The sequence below is a fragment of the Sylvia atricapilla genome, chromosome 17 (assembly GCF_009819655.1).
Source record: "Sylvia atricapilla isolate bSylAtr1 chromosome 17, bSylAtr1.pri, whole genome shotgun sequence".
Taxonomy (NCBI): domain Eukaryota; kingdom Metazoa; phylum Chordata; class Aves; order Passeriformes; family Sylviidae; genus Sylvia; species Sylvia atricapilla.
The window spans coordinates 7,068,212-7,082,363 of record NC_089156.1 but is presented as its reverse complement, the minus strand read 5'-3'; the positions used below and the strand labels follow the sequence as shown (position 1 = coordinate 7,082,363).

Here is a 14,152-nt window from a genome sequence, read left to right as displayed (position 1 = left end):
TCTAGTTCTTTGTCCTTTTTACCTTTATTACGCTTTGCTTTATTTTTTTTAATATTTAAATGTATGTTACTGGTATGTACATGTAGCCAGACACCCCCCACACCCACCCCTCCACCCACCACACCCTTTCCTTTCACTTTGTAATGTTTTGGTTCAGTCAGGAGAGTATGTTTTTTACTGTGTTATATAATGTGCATTAGTCCAGTTGTACTGCACTTAAGAGGTCATTTTTCTAACAATGTGTTACTTCAACTATGACAAAAATAGCAATTTATGTAGGGATTTGATCATTTGTGATTTTGTGAAGAAAGCCCTTCAACACTGAGCCTGTGGAGACACTTTAAATCAGACTGATAGTGCTTGAATTGTGTTTTCTTGGCCAAAAGTTCACTTTTAAAGGTGCAAAAAATTAGTTGTGTTTTTGTTGGTTGTTTTTTAATTAGCAAAGTGTCATGTTAAAACTACAGAAGTATCCCACTTTCTATTAAAATCAAATGAATAGCTGAAAGTGTCAGCCTGTGTTCAGTATGGGATGTGGGAGGAGGAGCTGGGCAGGACAGGGCAACTCAGTGCTTTGTCCAGGCCTTGCTCATACAACACCTGCAGCTTTTGTGTGTGTGCACAGTGACAATGGACTACACCACCAAAGACTTGAAAGAAGCATCTTACAGTGCTGAAGAGACAGGAACTCAGATTATGGTAAAAAAGACGTAATTTTAAATTTCACTTTTCACCCCAACCTACAGTGTCACCAAAGCTGTTCATTCTGTACCTGTGCCAAGAGGTGTTGTGTGCTCTGGCTGCCCACCAAAAGCTTCTTCACTGACACACAGGATGTGTGTGAGAGGGTACATGTGCACACACACAAAAAACCCACAGAGTTTTCATCTTACAGGTGCTGCTCCTGTTCCTCTTGGTGGTGACACAGCCCTGCAAATGGCTGTGCACAATTAACTGCTCTGGTTCCCACCTCAAGTTTACGTTTCAGATGGTTGGTGAAAGAGCTGTTGTCCTGAGCAGTCCCTGCAGAGCTCCAGCCACACTTGCTACAAACTGCCCATGCAGCCATTCAGCTGAAGAGACAGGCAAGACAGACAGACCAAGTATTTTATTCAAAACTTTTAAAAAGTTAATAGACAAAAATTGATAAATTATTCTCATTGCATCAATGAGAGATACTTCATGATGGTTTCCTCTTGCCCCCCACACCTTACACTACACAACAGTTTGTTCCCTACCAGACCCTGTTCCTTGAACTTACCCTGATGTAGCAGCAGTTCAGTACCAAACCCTTAAATCCTCTTCTCCATAGGTTGTGTGCCCTGATTATGCTTCATACAGCTCTGACAGGAGTAAGTTCAGCATCTCATCAACATCCTTATCAATCAGAGAATCTGTCAAACAAGTTAGTTATATCTGCTGTCCTACTTCTCTTTGCTGTCCTGCAGTCTGTGCTCTCCCCAAGGCAGACAATGGTGAAATTAGGTGAAATTTCCCAAGTCTCCACCTATTAATTGAGCCAAGTTTCTACACTGGTTCAGGTGCCCAGCAAGCTTCAGAATGCTTCTGAGCCCACCCCTGCCATAAGTGCAGCAGTGTCAGAGCTGTATAAAGGAAGCACTTGGAGCATTGTGCCCAATGCCTGTCCTATACACTTGCCCTAGATGAGCTGTCCCATGGGAACCTGCTTACCATTCTGGCAACAGCACTTTGCTCCAGTGCTGCAGGGCCTCTGACCTGACCTGAACTCATGGTAGTATTGCTCTACTCTGAAAGGTATCAACAAATACAAATCAATGGGAAAGAGCACTCAAAAATAGGAACTGAAAGCACTTGGAGAAGATTGCTGTTTCCCCCCATCTTACTGCTACCGTCTCCATCCCTACAGCCTTCTCCAGACCATGTTTTGGTTAAAGGCTTTACAAGGCTGAAAAACGTTCTTAAGAACATTTTAAAGGACATCCTGAGGATGGTGGAACCTTAATATAAGCAGAAGTTAGATCTAGCACCACAGCTCTGAGGCAAATGGTTTCTTACCCTCTTTCCCTCATGCTCATAACCTCCAGGCACAGTTTACATGCGCTTTTTGGGGGCAGAGGGGAACAATGACACAACATCAATATACACACTCAACAGCTTAAAAAAACTGAAGCTTTATCCATTTGTCCTTTGGACAGCAGAATACCCTGTTTGTCACTTCTGCTGGAACAAGCTGGCTCACCTTTTGTTTTAGCTGCAGTGTGATACAAGGCTGTTCCCACACCAATCGCTTTCCTGCACAAGAAAAATACCCACAGGAGCAAGCTTTGGTTAGAGAAATTCACAGCGGGGTGGGGAAAAAGTCAGTGCTCTGGCAACTGCTGAGCAGACATTCAACCTGTATTCCACAGCTCAGCTTTGAGTTTTGGGGAATACTTAAGGACTGGACACGTTCAGGCTTACAAAGGTTTCTTCTTTTCTGGACTGAAAGGCAGGCATGAATATGAAGGAGGAATGGGGCTAAAGGACATTTTTAAGACAGCATCACACCCCAACGTAATAAAAATCTAGTGGTACTGTAGCAGAATGTGCTAGTGCAAAGAGACCAGAGGCATCTCCTGGACAGCATTCCATCCATTTGGCTCACTCAGGTGCGTGTGATTTTGTCTGGAGGCATGAAACCTGTGTCACCCAGTGTTCGAAGGGCCACTCTGCCGTTGGGACGTATCACCAAGTGAGTGATGCTGCCGTTGTTGAGGGACAGTCGCAGCCAACCTTCTGGGGGGAACTGCAGTGCTCTGGTGACAAAAACACATACATCCATGAACAGTTAGATTAACAAGCCCTCACAGCACCACCTTCTGTCCCAGATAAGGGGGGAAGGAGGGGGAAACTAAACACTGGTGGGCATTGTGCAGCTTGCACACCAATGCCCCCAGTCAGCCCCGGAAAATAGCCTTTTCTTGTGTAAGTGCTATAAAACCACAGCACTGGCACTGGCCCAGGGCCAAGAGTGCACTTGGCTAAGCAGAGTCCAGCAGATGGGTGTGATTACTGCTGACAGGATTAGTGCAAGGGGACAGAAGGCAGCAGTGAGACTGCCAGGAGTGCTCTGAGCAGCCCCATCATGGACAGGGCAGGGGATGGCCCAGGCTGCAGCTGTCCCCGCGAGGCTGCAGCACCACAGCACCTGTGCAGGTGGGACAGGGCAGAGCTGGCTCAGCACACAAGGGCTGCCTCAGCAGAGGCCAGGGGGATGCGGCCAACAGTGACTGTCACACCCAATTTCAGCCACACCCCCCACAGCAGAGGCAGCAACACAGGATTCCTTCCAGTGGCCTGCAGGTGCCTAGGCAAGAAATTCACCAGAACTACTTTCCATCGCCTACATCATTCCCCAGGAGGGACAAGGAAAAGTACCTTGTGCCTTCCTCAGAAACACAGCATCACAGCTGGTCTGCAGCCATTCTGAATTTCCTAACTCAGGAGCTCCATCAATTCCATTAAATAGCTGGAAAAAATATCATGGTGCCTCAAACAGCTTTTGCCTCTGATACTGAAGAATAACTTGGTTTTGGCTCTTATGACAGTCTTGTAGAAAGCCCAAGAAATTAAATACCAGCTACAGCCAAGCTAGATTTGAAGGAAATGTTACATGGATTGTGTCAGGGTTGTGCTATCAGATTGCCTGGAATTGAAGGCACAGAAGAGACATTAAAATGAAGAGGAAATCAACAGCAATGAGAAAAAGTATGTAAGTATTTCAGAAAAGGCCTTGGCAGGAACAGCATGGTATTTTTTAGCACAGGAAGGAATATTCTGTTTACCTGATCGATAATTTCAAGTATAGCAATTTTGAAAAGCTCCGAAGCAGCCCACAGAGCAGACAGGCCAGCATTTACCTAGCTCAGCTAAATAAAGCTAACTGAAACTGCTGTAGGTATTGATCAGATTAAAGTTTAATCACATCTGTCCTGCTCATGACAAATCTTACAGACAGTGCTTTGTTGATGGGGAAGAGGAATAAAACAGACTCAGCTGACTGGATACAGAGATGGGCCAAGATCCAGAACTGGTTTTTTCTTTATGAACAACACCTTGATGTTATTGGAAAGATCCACTCTCCCCTTAATCCAATACTGGAAGTTACTGCAAAAACACACTAATGCAACTTGAACATAACTCAAAAATACCTATTAGTAAAGAATTCCCAAAACTGAATGAATCTTTAATTATGTAAGCTCAAACTGATGTCACCTCAAAGAGATGCATCCAGTAATGCATCTATTTGTAATCTTCCAAGAGGCACTACCCTCAGGTTTATGGAAGCAGAAGCATATAGTAATTAAATAACTGTCCAGATGTACAAAAAAGGTTAAGTTTCACTAACTTAGCCATTTTTGCTTTAGAATTAGAATGAAAGCGCTCTGATTTTCAAATGCACTTGGATGAATTTGCAAAAGCAGCTGCTTACAATGCAGGCACTGATCTCCAAAAAAGTGAAATCAACCCAACCTCCCCCTCAGTGGTGCCACAAGCCGAGCGTGTCTCAGGGAGCCTCCCTGGGGCAGCCCCGGGTGGGCAGGGCAGGGCAGGCAGCCCCTACCTGCACACGATGTAGCGGATGACGTTGGCGTGGCACACGAAGATCTCGTAGCTGTCCTCCTCCTGCTTGGCATCAGCTCTATGGATGAAGTTTCGAAAAGCAGCCTCAATTCGGGCTCCATCCTCGTAATACTGCTGAGGGCACAGTTACACACAGCTCAGAGCAGCACTGCCTGCACCCCCTCATCTCCTCAAGGGCTCTCGGTTACTGGGCTGCACACTTGGGGCTCAGCTAATGCTGGTTATTTTAACTGTTCTGCACACTTACTGAGGAGGAGGAAAGAATGCAATTATCTAAGGGCTGCAATAACAAACATCAGCTCAGACAGTGCAAGTTATTGCTACTGTCCATACAGAGTATACAAAAAAATCCCAACCCCAAACCATAAACAGAAAAAACTTTAGGGAAAAGCTTACCACAGCTTCTGGTTTCCAGTGGGAGACTGGAGGGTCTGGTTCTATAGGTGCACCCTCTCTCAGCAGATCAGTACTGATTTTTTTGACTCCTGAAAAATCAGATACACATTCAGAAAGGAGTTGTTAACATGCCATTACAAACAGCCCCACAACTCTACAATCAGTACATTTCTCACAGTCTTTTTTTGAGGAATGCTTACTCTCCATCCTAAAGTCCATTTTAGTCTACACATTTCTGTCAAGGGATGTGTATCTCTCCAACAAAACTGTTTTGCCATCAGCAAGACAACTTATTCCAACTGAACAGAGCAGCAAGCTCTTCTCCCTGTCTGTTACACTTTTACACTTTGAAAAAGCCTATTTGTACTTTTAAAGATAAACTGGAAAAAAGCAGAATTACGCCTGTAGGTTTCTTTATAAATACAAACATTCACACAGGGCTGGGAAGTGGCTAAATAACATCTCGACTTCAAGGACGAGCTTAGACTTCTACTGGAAGCAGTTTTAAGGATCAGAAGACAATGCAAAATTAAGGGAAGTTTCTTACCTGGGAGATGTTTGCTTATAATTTCAGTTGTTTCAGTCGCTCTAGTCATGGAGGAGTGGATAATCTGATCGAATTTTAACCCCAAACTTGCCAGCCTGCGTCCAGTCAGTTCAGCCTGCTCCCGACCTGAAACAGCACATTCACTGTATAAATGGGTGACACTCCCACTAGCACCTCAAACTACCAAGAGAGAGTCCAGCAGACAGGAAAGGTCTACATCAACATCAGGCTTTTTCCTTTCAAAAGGCAACTGGAAAATATTTTCATCAGAGCCACTACTCATGCCAAGCTTACTGGTTGGACAATCTGAAGTTGTGCTTTCATCGGCAGGAAAAAAATTGGTTTGTCTCAATTAGGAAAAAAAAAAAAAAACCAAACAAAAAAACCCACACAACAACAAAAAAAACCCCTCGAAACTTATTCAGCAACTTTCACTGAAGTACTCAATATTTCTGCTATCCCCATCCCAGGAAGCAACAACCCCCTCAGGGCTGACAGTGTGGTGTTGTTCATAAAGCCAACACCAGCTTGGCACAGCTCACAGCACCTGGGCAGCCTCAGGAAGGTTCATCCCACCTTTCAGGCAGGCAGGTGAAAAGACGACAGACAGGCTAAGTCACTTAAGGCACAGGATGAGACAGGATTAACATTATACTTTGTTACCAGTTTAAGAATGCACTTGAGGCCTACAATTAGCATTTCACTCCTGTTTGCACACCAGTAATTGAGATGTGGGTGGAAAAAAAGTCCACAGTATTAATTCTTCCCCCTCTGAAAACAGTTTTGGCACATATATAATCAAGGAAGTGTTCACCATTTTTAAATTACATTATTAAAAGTAATAGTAATTAGCATGAGACCTAGTCACAGGATCAGTGAGTTAAGATTAACACAGACAAAGGTTATCCTCATTTAATGTAAGTGATTAGCAGTACTCCCAGAAACAGTGACAGCAGCAAAAGTGCAGTATATTTAATTATAAAGACTCCAGCTCAAAGTCAGAGGTGTTTTCTTTTTAATAAATCAGCAGATTAAATAAGGAGAAACACAAGAAAAATTCATCTCAATGGAGTGAAGTTTAAAAGCCTCAGCCCTTAGGAATTACATCAGCTGGCATGAAAATTTGTTCAAGCAACCTTAAGATAATTTGGAATTTCCTTTGACAAGTTTCTCTACAACTAAATCACATCTTAATGTTCGGATCAAAACTGAAGAAAACAAACTTATCCATGACATCTTTCTGCCACAAAGGAATCCAGAAAGTAGATTTATGTTTGGCAGCAAGACCCAGAACAGTGCTGAGTTACTGACCTGTACTCATCACCTGAAAAATAATTTCCTCAAAATGCAAAGTATGATGCTGCCAGTGATACCTACCCAGTGGGGTCAGAGTTCTGTCTTTATCAGCCCTGCCATCCAAATTATACTGGGAATGACGGATGAGGAATATGTGCCTGGTGGCTTTTGCTTTGCAGTGATCCAAGCGAGAGGCAAGTTCTTCTTCCCCAGTTTCTTCATGTTTCTTTTTGAGGTTGATAAGAGCCAGAGGTTCACGTCTAAACAAACACATTTGAAGAGTCATGTTTAGCTAGGGGAGACTAAAAGGCAGGGGAATTTTACAGATAGATAGTCTTGCCTTAATTTCAGACATAGTTGAAGAACTAAAACTGACAAGCCACTTATATCATGAAATTGATTCAAACCTTTGTGTGAAAAATTAAAATGAAATGCCTGCATGAAAAAAAGTTAATGTCAAGGGTTAAAAGGTGTAACTTGACACAGGTAAATTTGCCACTTAGTGCCAGCCACCTTTATTAATTCTTGGGAAACAGAAGCAGTGAGCAACTGAAAAACTTGTAGGGTACAACAGTAGGGGCTTTGATAAGAAAAACTAACCAGGAAGGACACCCAGGAAAAGATGGAAGGTGTTGGCTGACCAGTAAAGAAAGAAAATGCTCTATATCTAAAAGGCCCTGTGGAAACACCTACAAAATTTGCACTTTATCAACTACATTTACATCAAATGACTAAAAAAATCACCCTCCCCAACATCCTAGAAAGACTCCAACCTTCTGCAGTGCCCATTGAGAATTATTTTCTGCTTTAAACTAGGTCACATCAGGTCTCTCCAGTAAAACTTTTTATTTTTCAGCCTGGAGTGTTTCATTTACCCTTCCATCTTTTTCAGCACTCTCCCCCTTCACACCACTGTAACCTCTCTCCCCCTTGTCACAGTGCACACGAGCACCCTGCTCTGCACATCACCACACAGCTGACCTGAGGACATGGGGATCCCCCCCTCTCTTTGCTATCACAGGTTTAGTGCTACAGATCTCCCAGCACCAGCCCTGCCCAAACCTTCCCACCTTAGTCTGGGCCCCTCTCTGCACTGATCCTCCACCCCGATAATACAAATTTTTCTATGTCACTCCACCTCAGAGTATTTTATTCATACCACACCTCACTTCTTCCATTATTAAACTTGGTTATTTGATGATGGATTTTTTAAAATGAAAAATAATTTTCATTCAGTCAGGGACAAAGTAATTTGTTCACAGAAAATTGCTGCTTGCCACACCTATTTCTCACAGCAAGACTGGCTGTGCAAAGCCCTCCTGCCTCCATTTTGCTCTACTGAACACATGATTTCCATTAAACAATGAGGCTCTACACATTCCTCAAGCTGTTAAAGTTCAGCAAGGCATTAAAAATGAAACAATAGTCCAGTAACAAGAAGTTCTATTGCTATTTCACAGGATATTTTTGATTCTCTGGAAACTATACTGCTGATAAGATACAATAGGAAAACAAAAAAAAAATCTCTATAATCAATTCAAGCACATTTGTAAAGCAGCAAGGGGAATAACTCATCTGATATCTGCCATTAAGTATTCCACATGAATGAAACGAGATCTGTCTTCTCCAAGAGCTGAGCAGCACAATTTCTGTGCAAGTGGCAGAGACCAGCATTCCAAGTGTGATACCCGATCAGACCAATAACAAGTTTGACATTTGCATTTGATTGTTTCAAACGTGAAAAGCCATTGGTTGTTAAGAATATTGTAGTATCTGGTTATCCGCTCAAGACTCGATTTTCTAAACATTCCCTGCCCCCAAAGAGCAGTGGTCAGATATTCTGTGTATTTATAAGCCATTTAACAACTTTGCACATTAAGTGCTTCTGCCAACAACATCCAAAAGTCAAGATTAAGATTTCAAGCAGGCACAACCTAAGCCACAGCACAGCAGCTGGTAGACTGCAAGCAGCAGAAAACAAATTGATCTGGGCTAATGTATTCCACTGCCACTGTTTGCAGACTGGTGATGAATGGTGATTTGCTGTCCTGAACTGCTAGGAAGTGTTATCTGGCCATGTTTGTTCAGGCAATGGCGACAGCTCTGTAACTTATAGCACAATCTCTGCTTCCTGGATTGGTTTAAAAAAAATTACTTGAGTCGGAAAGTACTTTCGAATCCTTGACGAAAATCAACATTTTAGCAGAACCAGGAAGGCCCGGAGCTGCGGTTAAGCAGCTTCAGTACCTCCCTCAGTATAATTGTGTAACCAGCTGTAACCTTATTTAATGAAGGTATTATTTTTATCACCGGGGTGTACATAGCCCTATTTACATGAGCATTTGATCCTGTAGCCTCTCAAAAATCAAAACGATGCATTATACAATAAAAATCTGTTAGTGCTTAGGTTTGGATTTACTGTGATTAAACTGGAGCCTGACATAAGTCTCCCCTGGGTGATAATTCTACCAGACCGAAGCTAAATAAGCCAAAGCTCCATGCAGATATCTGCACATTCTGGTTACAGATTCAGAAAAAAAAATGCAGTCAACCCTTGCGTGAATGTGTTTCAATGCTAAAGAACACGACTGAGTTGGGTTCAAAGCGCCACTGTCTTTACAAGGATCTAAGCCGAGGCAGCTTCATGAGCATCAGGCCCAGCGCCTGCCCAGCACTGAGAACGCCCAGCTGGAAAACCCTGCAGCAACGTCCAGACACGGCTAAAAAATTGTAAGAAAGGCACGATTCTGCCCAGTGCTTACATTTATCACAAGCCTGAAGCCTGGCAGTCTCGCTGGGTGAAAGCACAGAATAAAGGGATCTGCACTGGCTAAGTCTCCGAGCTGCCTGAACAAAACCCAGCGCTGGCACATCACTCCAGAGCACTCGGGTGCTCCAGTGTTCTACGGGTGTCCACGAACTCCCGCTGGATTCTGCTCTGAGCAGGTCACCACAGGGAATCTCGCCGGGAAACGAGTCCCGGGTGCCCAGGTCGCCTCGGGGCTGTCCCGCCCAGCCGGGGGCTGCTCCTGCAGGGAGCCGGGGCCTCCCGCCCCCCGAGGGGCCCTGCGCTGCCCGAGCCCGCTGCCCCGCGGGGCTCCGGAGCGGGACTCAGGGCACTCCGGCCGCTCCCGGGTCCCCCCGACCCCTCACCACAGCCACGACCTCCCGGGCGAGGAGCCGGCCCCGCCACCGCAGCCCGGCCGCGCTCACCTGTCCCAGTTGCTGTCCCAGTAGCTGCCGGTGCCGGCGGGTCTCTCGATCCAGCCGGCAGTCGGCGGGCAGGAGGCGGTGGGCGGCAGCAGCAGCAAGCCGGGCGGCGCGGCGGAGGGCACGGCGGAGCCCCCCGGGCGCGGCTCGCTATCGCCACCGCCGCGGGCCGGCTGCTTGCCCACGACGACGGCGGAGAGCAGGACGGAGCCGCCCGCCAGCCCGCAGGCGGCGAGCGCCAAGGCGCGGCGGACCGACATGGCGGGGCGGCCGCGTGCCCCTCACCGGCGAGCCCGCCCCGCCCCGCCCCGCCCCGCCCCGCCGCGGACGGAGCGCGGTGCGGGCCAAGATTCCTCCGCGAACGAGGACCGCGGGGTGCGGGGACCCCGGCGACACGGCGGTGCTCACAGACACTGGCCGGTCCCCTCTGCCCGAACCGCGGTGTCCGGGGAGCTGTGCCCGCCTCGGGCCGGGCTCAGGCGCTGCTCCTGCCTGGCCGCTCCCAAACCGGTTTCCGCCCCAGCCGGGTCAGGCCGGGGGATCCCCGCCAGCCGTGCCCGCTTTGACAGCCTGGTGCCGTGACCGGTCCTTCAGGGTGGAAAGGACCTGTAGGTTGGGTCCAACCACTAACCTGGCACTGCCAAGTCCGTCATATTTAATTATAAGCTCTGAGCCTTATCACTGTGCCCAGCCGCTCCTCACTACAACAAAGCCCAGGGGTTACTGGAGGGGGTCCAGCAGAGGCCGCAAAGACAATGAGGGGCCTGGAGCATCTCTTATGAGGGCAGGCTGGGAGAGCTGGGCCAGTTGAGTCTGAAGAGAAGAGTTTTTCACTGGTGCCCAGTGACGGGAGAAGGACCAACGGCCTTAAACTGAAACACAAGAAGTTTCACCTCAACATGAGGAAGAATTTCTTTATGTTGAGGGTGGCAGAGCACTGAACAGCTGCCCAGGGAGGTCGTGGGGGCTCCTTCTGTGAAGACATTCCAAACCCACAGGATGCATTCCTGTGTCACCTGTTCTCGGTGACCCTGCCTTGGCTGGGGGGTTGGACTGGATGATCTCCAAAGGACCCTTCCAACCCCAACCATTCTGTGATTCTGTCACACAGGAATCGATCTCCTACAGGCAGCACTGGGTCCCTGGCACTGGAAACCAGGAATCTGCATTTTGGGCAATAGAAGTGGTTTCCAGGCAGGTGGACGCCACAGAGCCGAGCTGGCATTGCCGTCCCACCTCTCGTGCCTCTGGCCTGAACGTCTCCTCTTCACAGGAGACTCCCTTCAGAAGCCAGGGCTTACTGCAGCTCCACACATTGCCTTGTGCAGAAGAAAGACTAAGTGGAATTGGAATGTGAATTACCTGTAGATGGCAAATGGTGCTGTCTTAACCCTCAACAGAGGCCTCAGGGAGAGAGAATCAGAACACAGCCCCCTTTTTCTGAGCTGGCATCCCAAATTCAGCACAGGTGTCTACCTCTCAGATTCAGTAGTTTGCAAATGGTGACAGAACTGCTGCTGTATGTGGACCTTGGGATGCCAGCACATTCTACAGATTCCATTATCCAGCCTTTGCTTATTTAATTGTTCATTCTTACCACCCCTGTCCACCTGTTCAAGCTCCAACTCTCTACCCACATTCCCCACACCACAAATTTTGTAATACTATTCCACTAACATGCCAGCTGGGCAGACAGTTTCCAACTGCCGGATTTCAACCAGTGTGAGTGACTCCAGAGCCATTGAGGCCAGCGGCTGTCCCCTGCCGAGCACAGAGGTATGTTCCCCTTGAACAAGTCAGCCTCCTGCGGCAGGGACAGCACGGGTACAAGGACGCTGTGCCTGCCCAAAAGAGAATAGTCTTTCTGTTAAAGTTAAGCCACCTTCCAGCTTTCCCAGCGGAGTGTCTTTCCCCGGCCCACCACTCCGTGTCTCTGTCTCACACACATACGGTGCGAGGAGGCACATCCGACTGGAGCACAGGTCCTGTGGCTCTAGGGCATTTCACAGACCAACAGTGGATCCCAGGGGTCACACGAGTAAATCAGACCCTGATGAAAATCTGCTACACACCGTCCTTTATCCTTCTTGCCTGCTCATTCTCTGTATTTAAGATACTCAGCTCTCTGTTTCTTCTTATATAGCTTTAAAATGTTTTTATTTTCTTCAGTTTATCTTATTGTATAGGCAGGCCTGTGTATTTATACTGCATATGCTCACTCCTAGCAAGAGCCCAGAAAAAAAAGTTTTGTTTCAATTCCTCACACAATTGTTTCAATTGTGTTTCAATTCCTCACAATTCCTCGTGAATAGCCCGGTCCCATTGCCCCAGGTCTCAGTCTCCCAAAGTCCTGCAAATGCTTTCTAAAGATTCTCTCTCATAATGCGTTTTCTCTTTTATCCCTAGTAAGACTTATTCTTACACTTAGACAATTTATGTTCAAAAGTCTTTTGAGATTACCTTAGATTTTCCTCAGTATGTCCAAAAATGTTATTTTTAGATTATGTTTACCCCTTTTTAAAACTTACAATTCAATTAGGTAAAAAGAAAATCTCCAAAAGTAATTCATTGAAGGTTACCATTAGCTTGAATATACAGCCCTATGTTCCATCATAACTACCCATCTTCTTGCTCTTTGTTCTTTTTATACGTATTTATATTGCTGCTTTTGTAATCCAGTTTTATTGTGTTGTATTTCATCTGTAAGCAGAAAATCCATCTAAGAGGATAACAACCTACTGATGCCCACTAATGGAATTATTCTGTTAGCGAAAACAGTAAATGCTTGTGCTACTGATGCCATAGGTCCAATCCTCAGGGATGATTCCCAGGGGCTTATCCCATTTCTGTGGTTTGATGCAGAGATACCTTCAAGGAGGATGCCCAAGGTTAGGGCAGCCTCTGAACTGTGCTGTGACCAGAACAGAGAAAAGAGAAGTCAGAAAGCCAGAAAAGGTTGGCAGAAAGGTCAGCATAGGTGGGGTCCAACAAATAGTTTCCCCTGGCAGGCAGGAAAACCCTGTGGCAAAAGCAGGCTCACAGTAGCCTCGGGGTTAACTTCACCAGGAATACAAACAACTCATCCCTGGATGGGACTTGGATCAGCACAGGGATGAGTCAGTGTTTGGATGTTTTACTATTAGCTACAGGGAGAGCAAGGGCAGGTCTCTAGCTTACAACTGGCAAGCAAAGTTTATGAACTTTCAGGCTTTTTTTTTTTTTTTTTTTTTTTTTTTTTAACAAAACAGAGAAAGGGCATTTTAAACAAGAAAAATGTGGTTTTGAAAAGCCTCTTCTATGACCTCAAAATTTTTTACTTACTATGTAGCACCGTCCCAATGCTTAAAAAAAAAAAAAGTGTGAATTTATTCTTGAAAGAGCAACAGAGAGAAAGAAAAAAGTTAACATTATGTCATTTAAACCACATGTATTCAGACATACATTGTGGACTTACTGCTGGCCTTCTTAAAGGAAATATTGACATCATCCTGGCTGCTTCAGACCCTGCAGCATTTAAATGATACATTAAACTTTTGGGTTGTAAAATGATGCTACTTAAGCTCACTTAATTTTTTTTTTTAATGGAGCAAGAGAGAATACTGGTTTTAAGCAACTTTGATTTGATCAGTTAAAAAAATAAAATATTTTGAAGCAGATTCTGGCTTCCTGACTGTGTCTGACTGCACCAGCGAAGGGTAACCAGGACAAATACTATGTTGGTTAAATACAGCACAAAATTTTGGGAGATTGTTGCAGGAAAGAAACTCTACATATAAATACAGTAGCAGTAATTCAGATCTTGAATTTAATCTAGGTGGTGTCAATCACCTACTAGAGGATTCTTCAGATTTCCTTAACCAGAAAAAAAAAAAAAAAAGCTCATTTAAGATGAAAGACTTGTCCTCTTCCCCAGGCTCATTCTCTGTAAGCATATTTAAAAGCAGGCTTTGCCTTATCTAAAGCATACAAAGTCTTTATATCATGAATGATTAATCTATTTCCTAATTTTGCTCCCAGTCACCATCTTTCTAATTTAAGTAGATGGAAAGAATTTTTTTTAGTAACAGTGGGCATCACTGGTAAACTGAAGTACCTCAA

General features: G+C 45.5%; 1 protein-coding gene across 2 annotated transcripts; it reads right to left on the bottom strand.

Moving 5' to 3' along the window:
• Positions 1-1,093: 1,093 nt before the first annotated feature.
• Positions 1,094-10,360, bottom strand: PGAM5 (PGAM family member 5, mitochondrial serine/threonine protein phosphatase). Of its 2 annotated transcripts, none has more exons than XM_066331447.1 (6): positions 10,058-10,360; positions 6,926-7,104; positions 5,549-5,674; positions 5,002-5,090; positions 4,586-4,719; positions 1,094-2,777 (listed from the first exon to the last, which is right to left on the bottom strand). In XM_066331447.1, exons 1-6 carry the CDS (start codon positions 10,312-10,314, stop codon positions 2,627-2,629), a joined length of 936 nt encoding a protein of 311 aa, XP_066187544.1. In that variant the 5' UTR covers positions 10,315-10,360; the 3' UTR covers positions 1,094-2,626. The 2 variants fall into 2 exon arrangements, with proteins under 2 accessions (XP_066187544.1, XP_066187545.1); XM_066331448.1 differs by having other exon boundaries at positions 4,586-4,716.
• Positions 10,361-14,152: the final 3,792 nt, after the last annotated feature.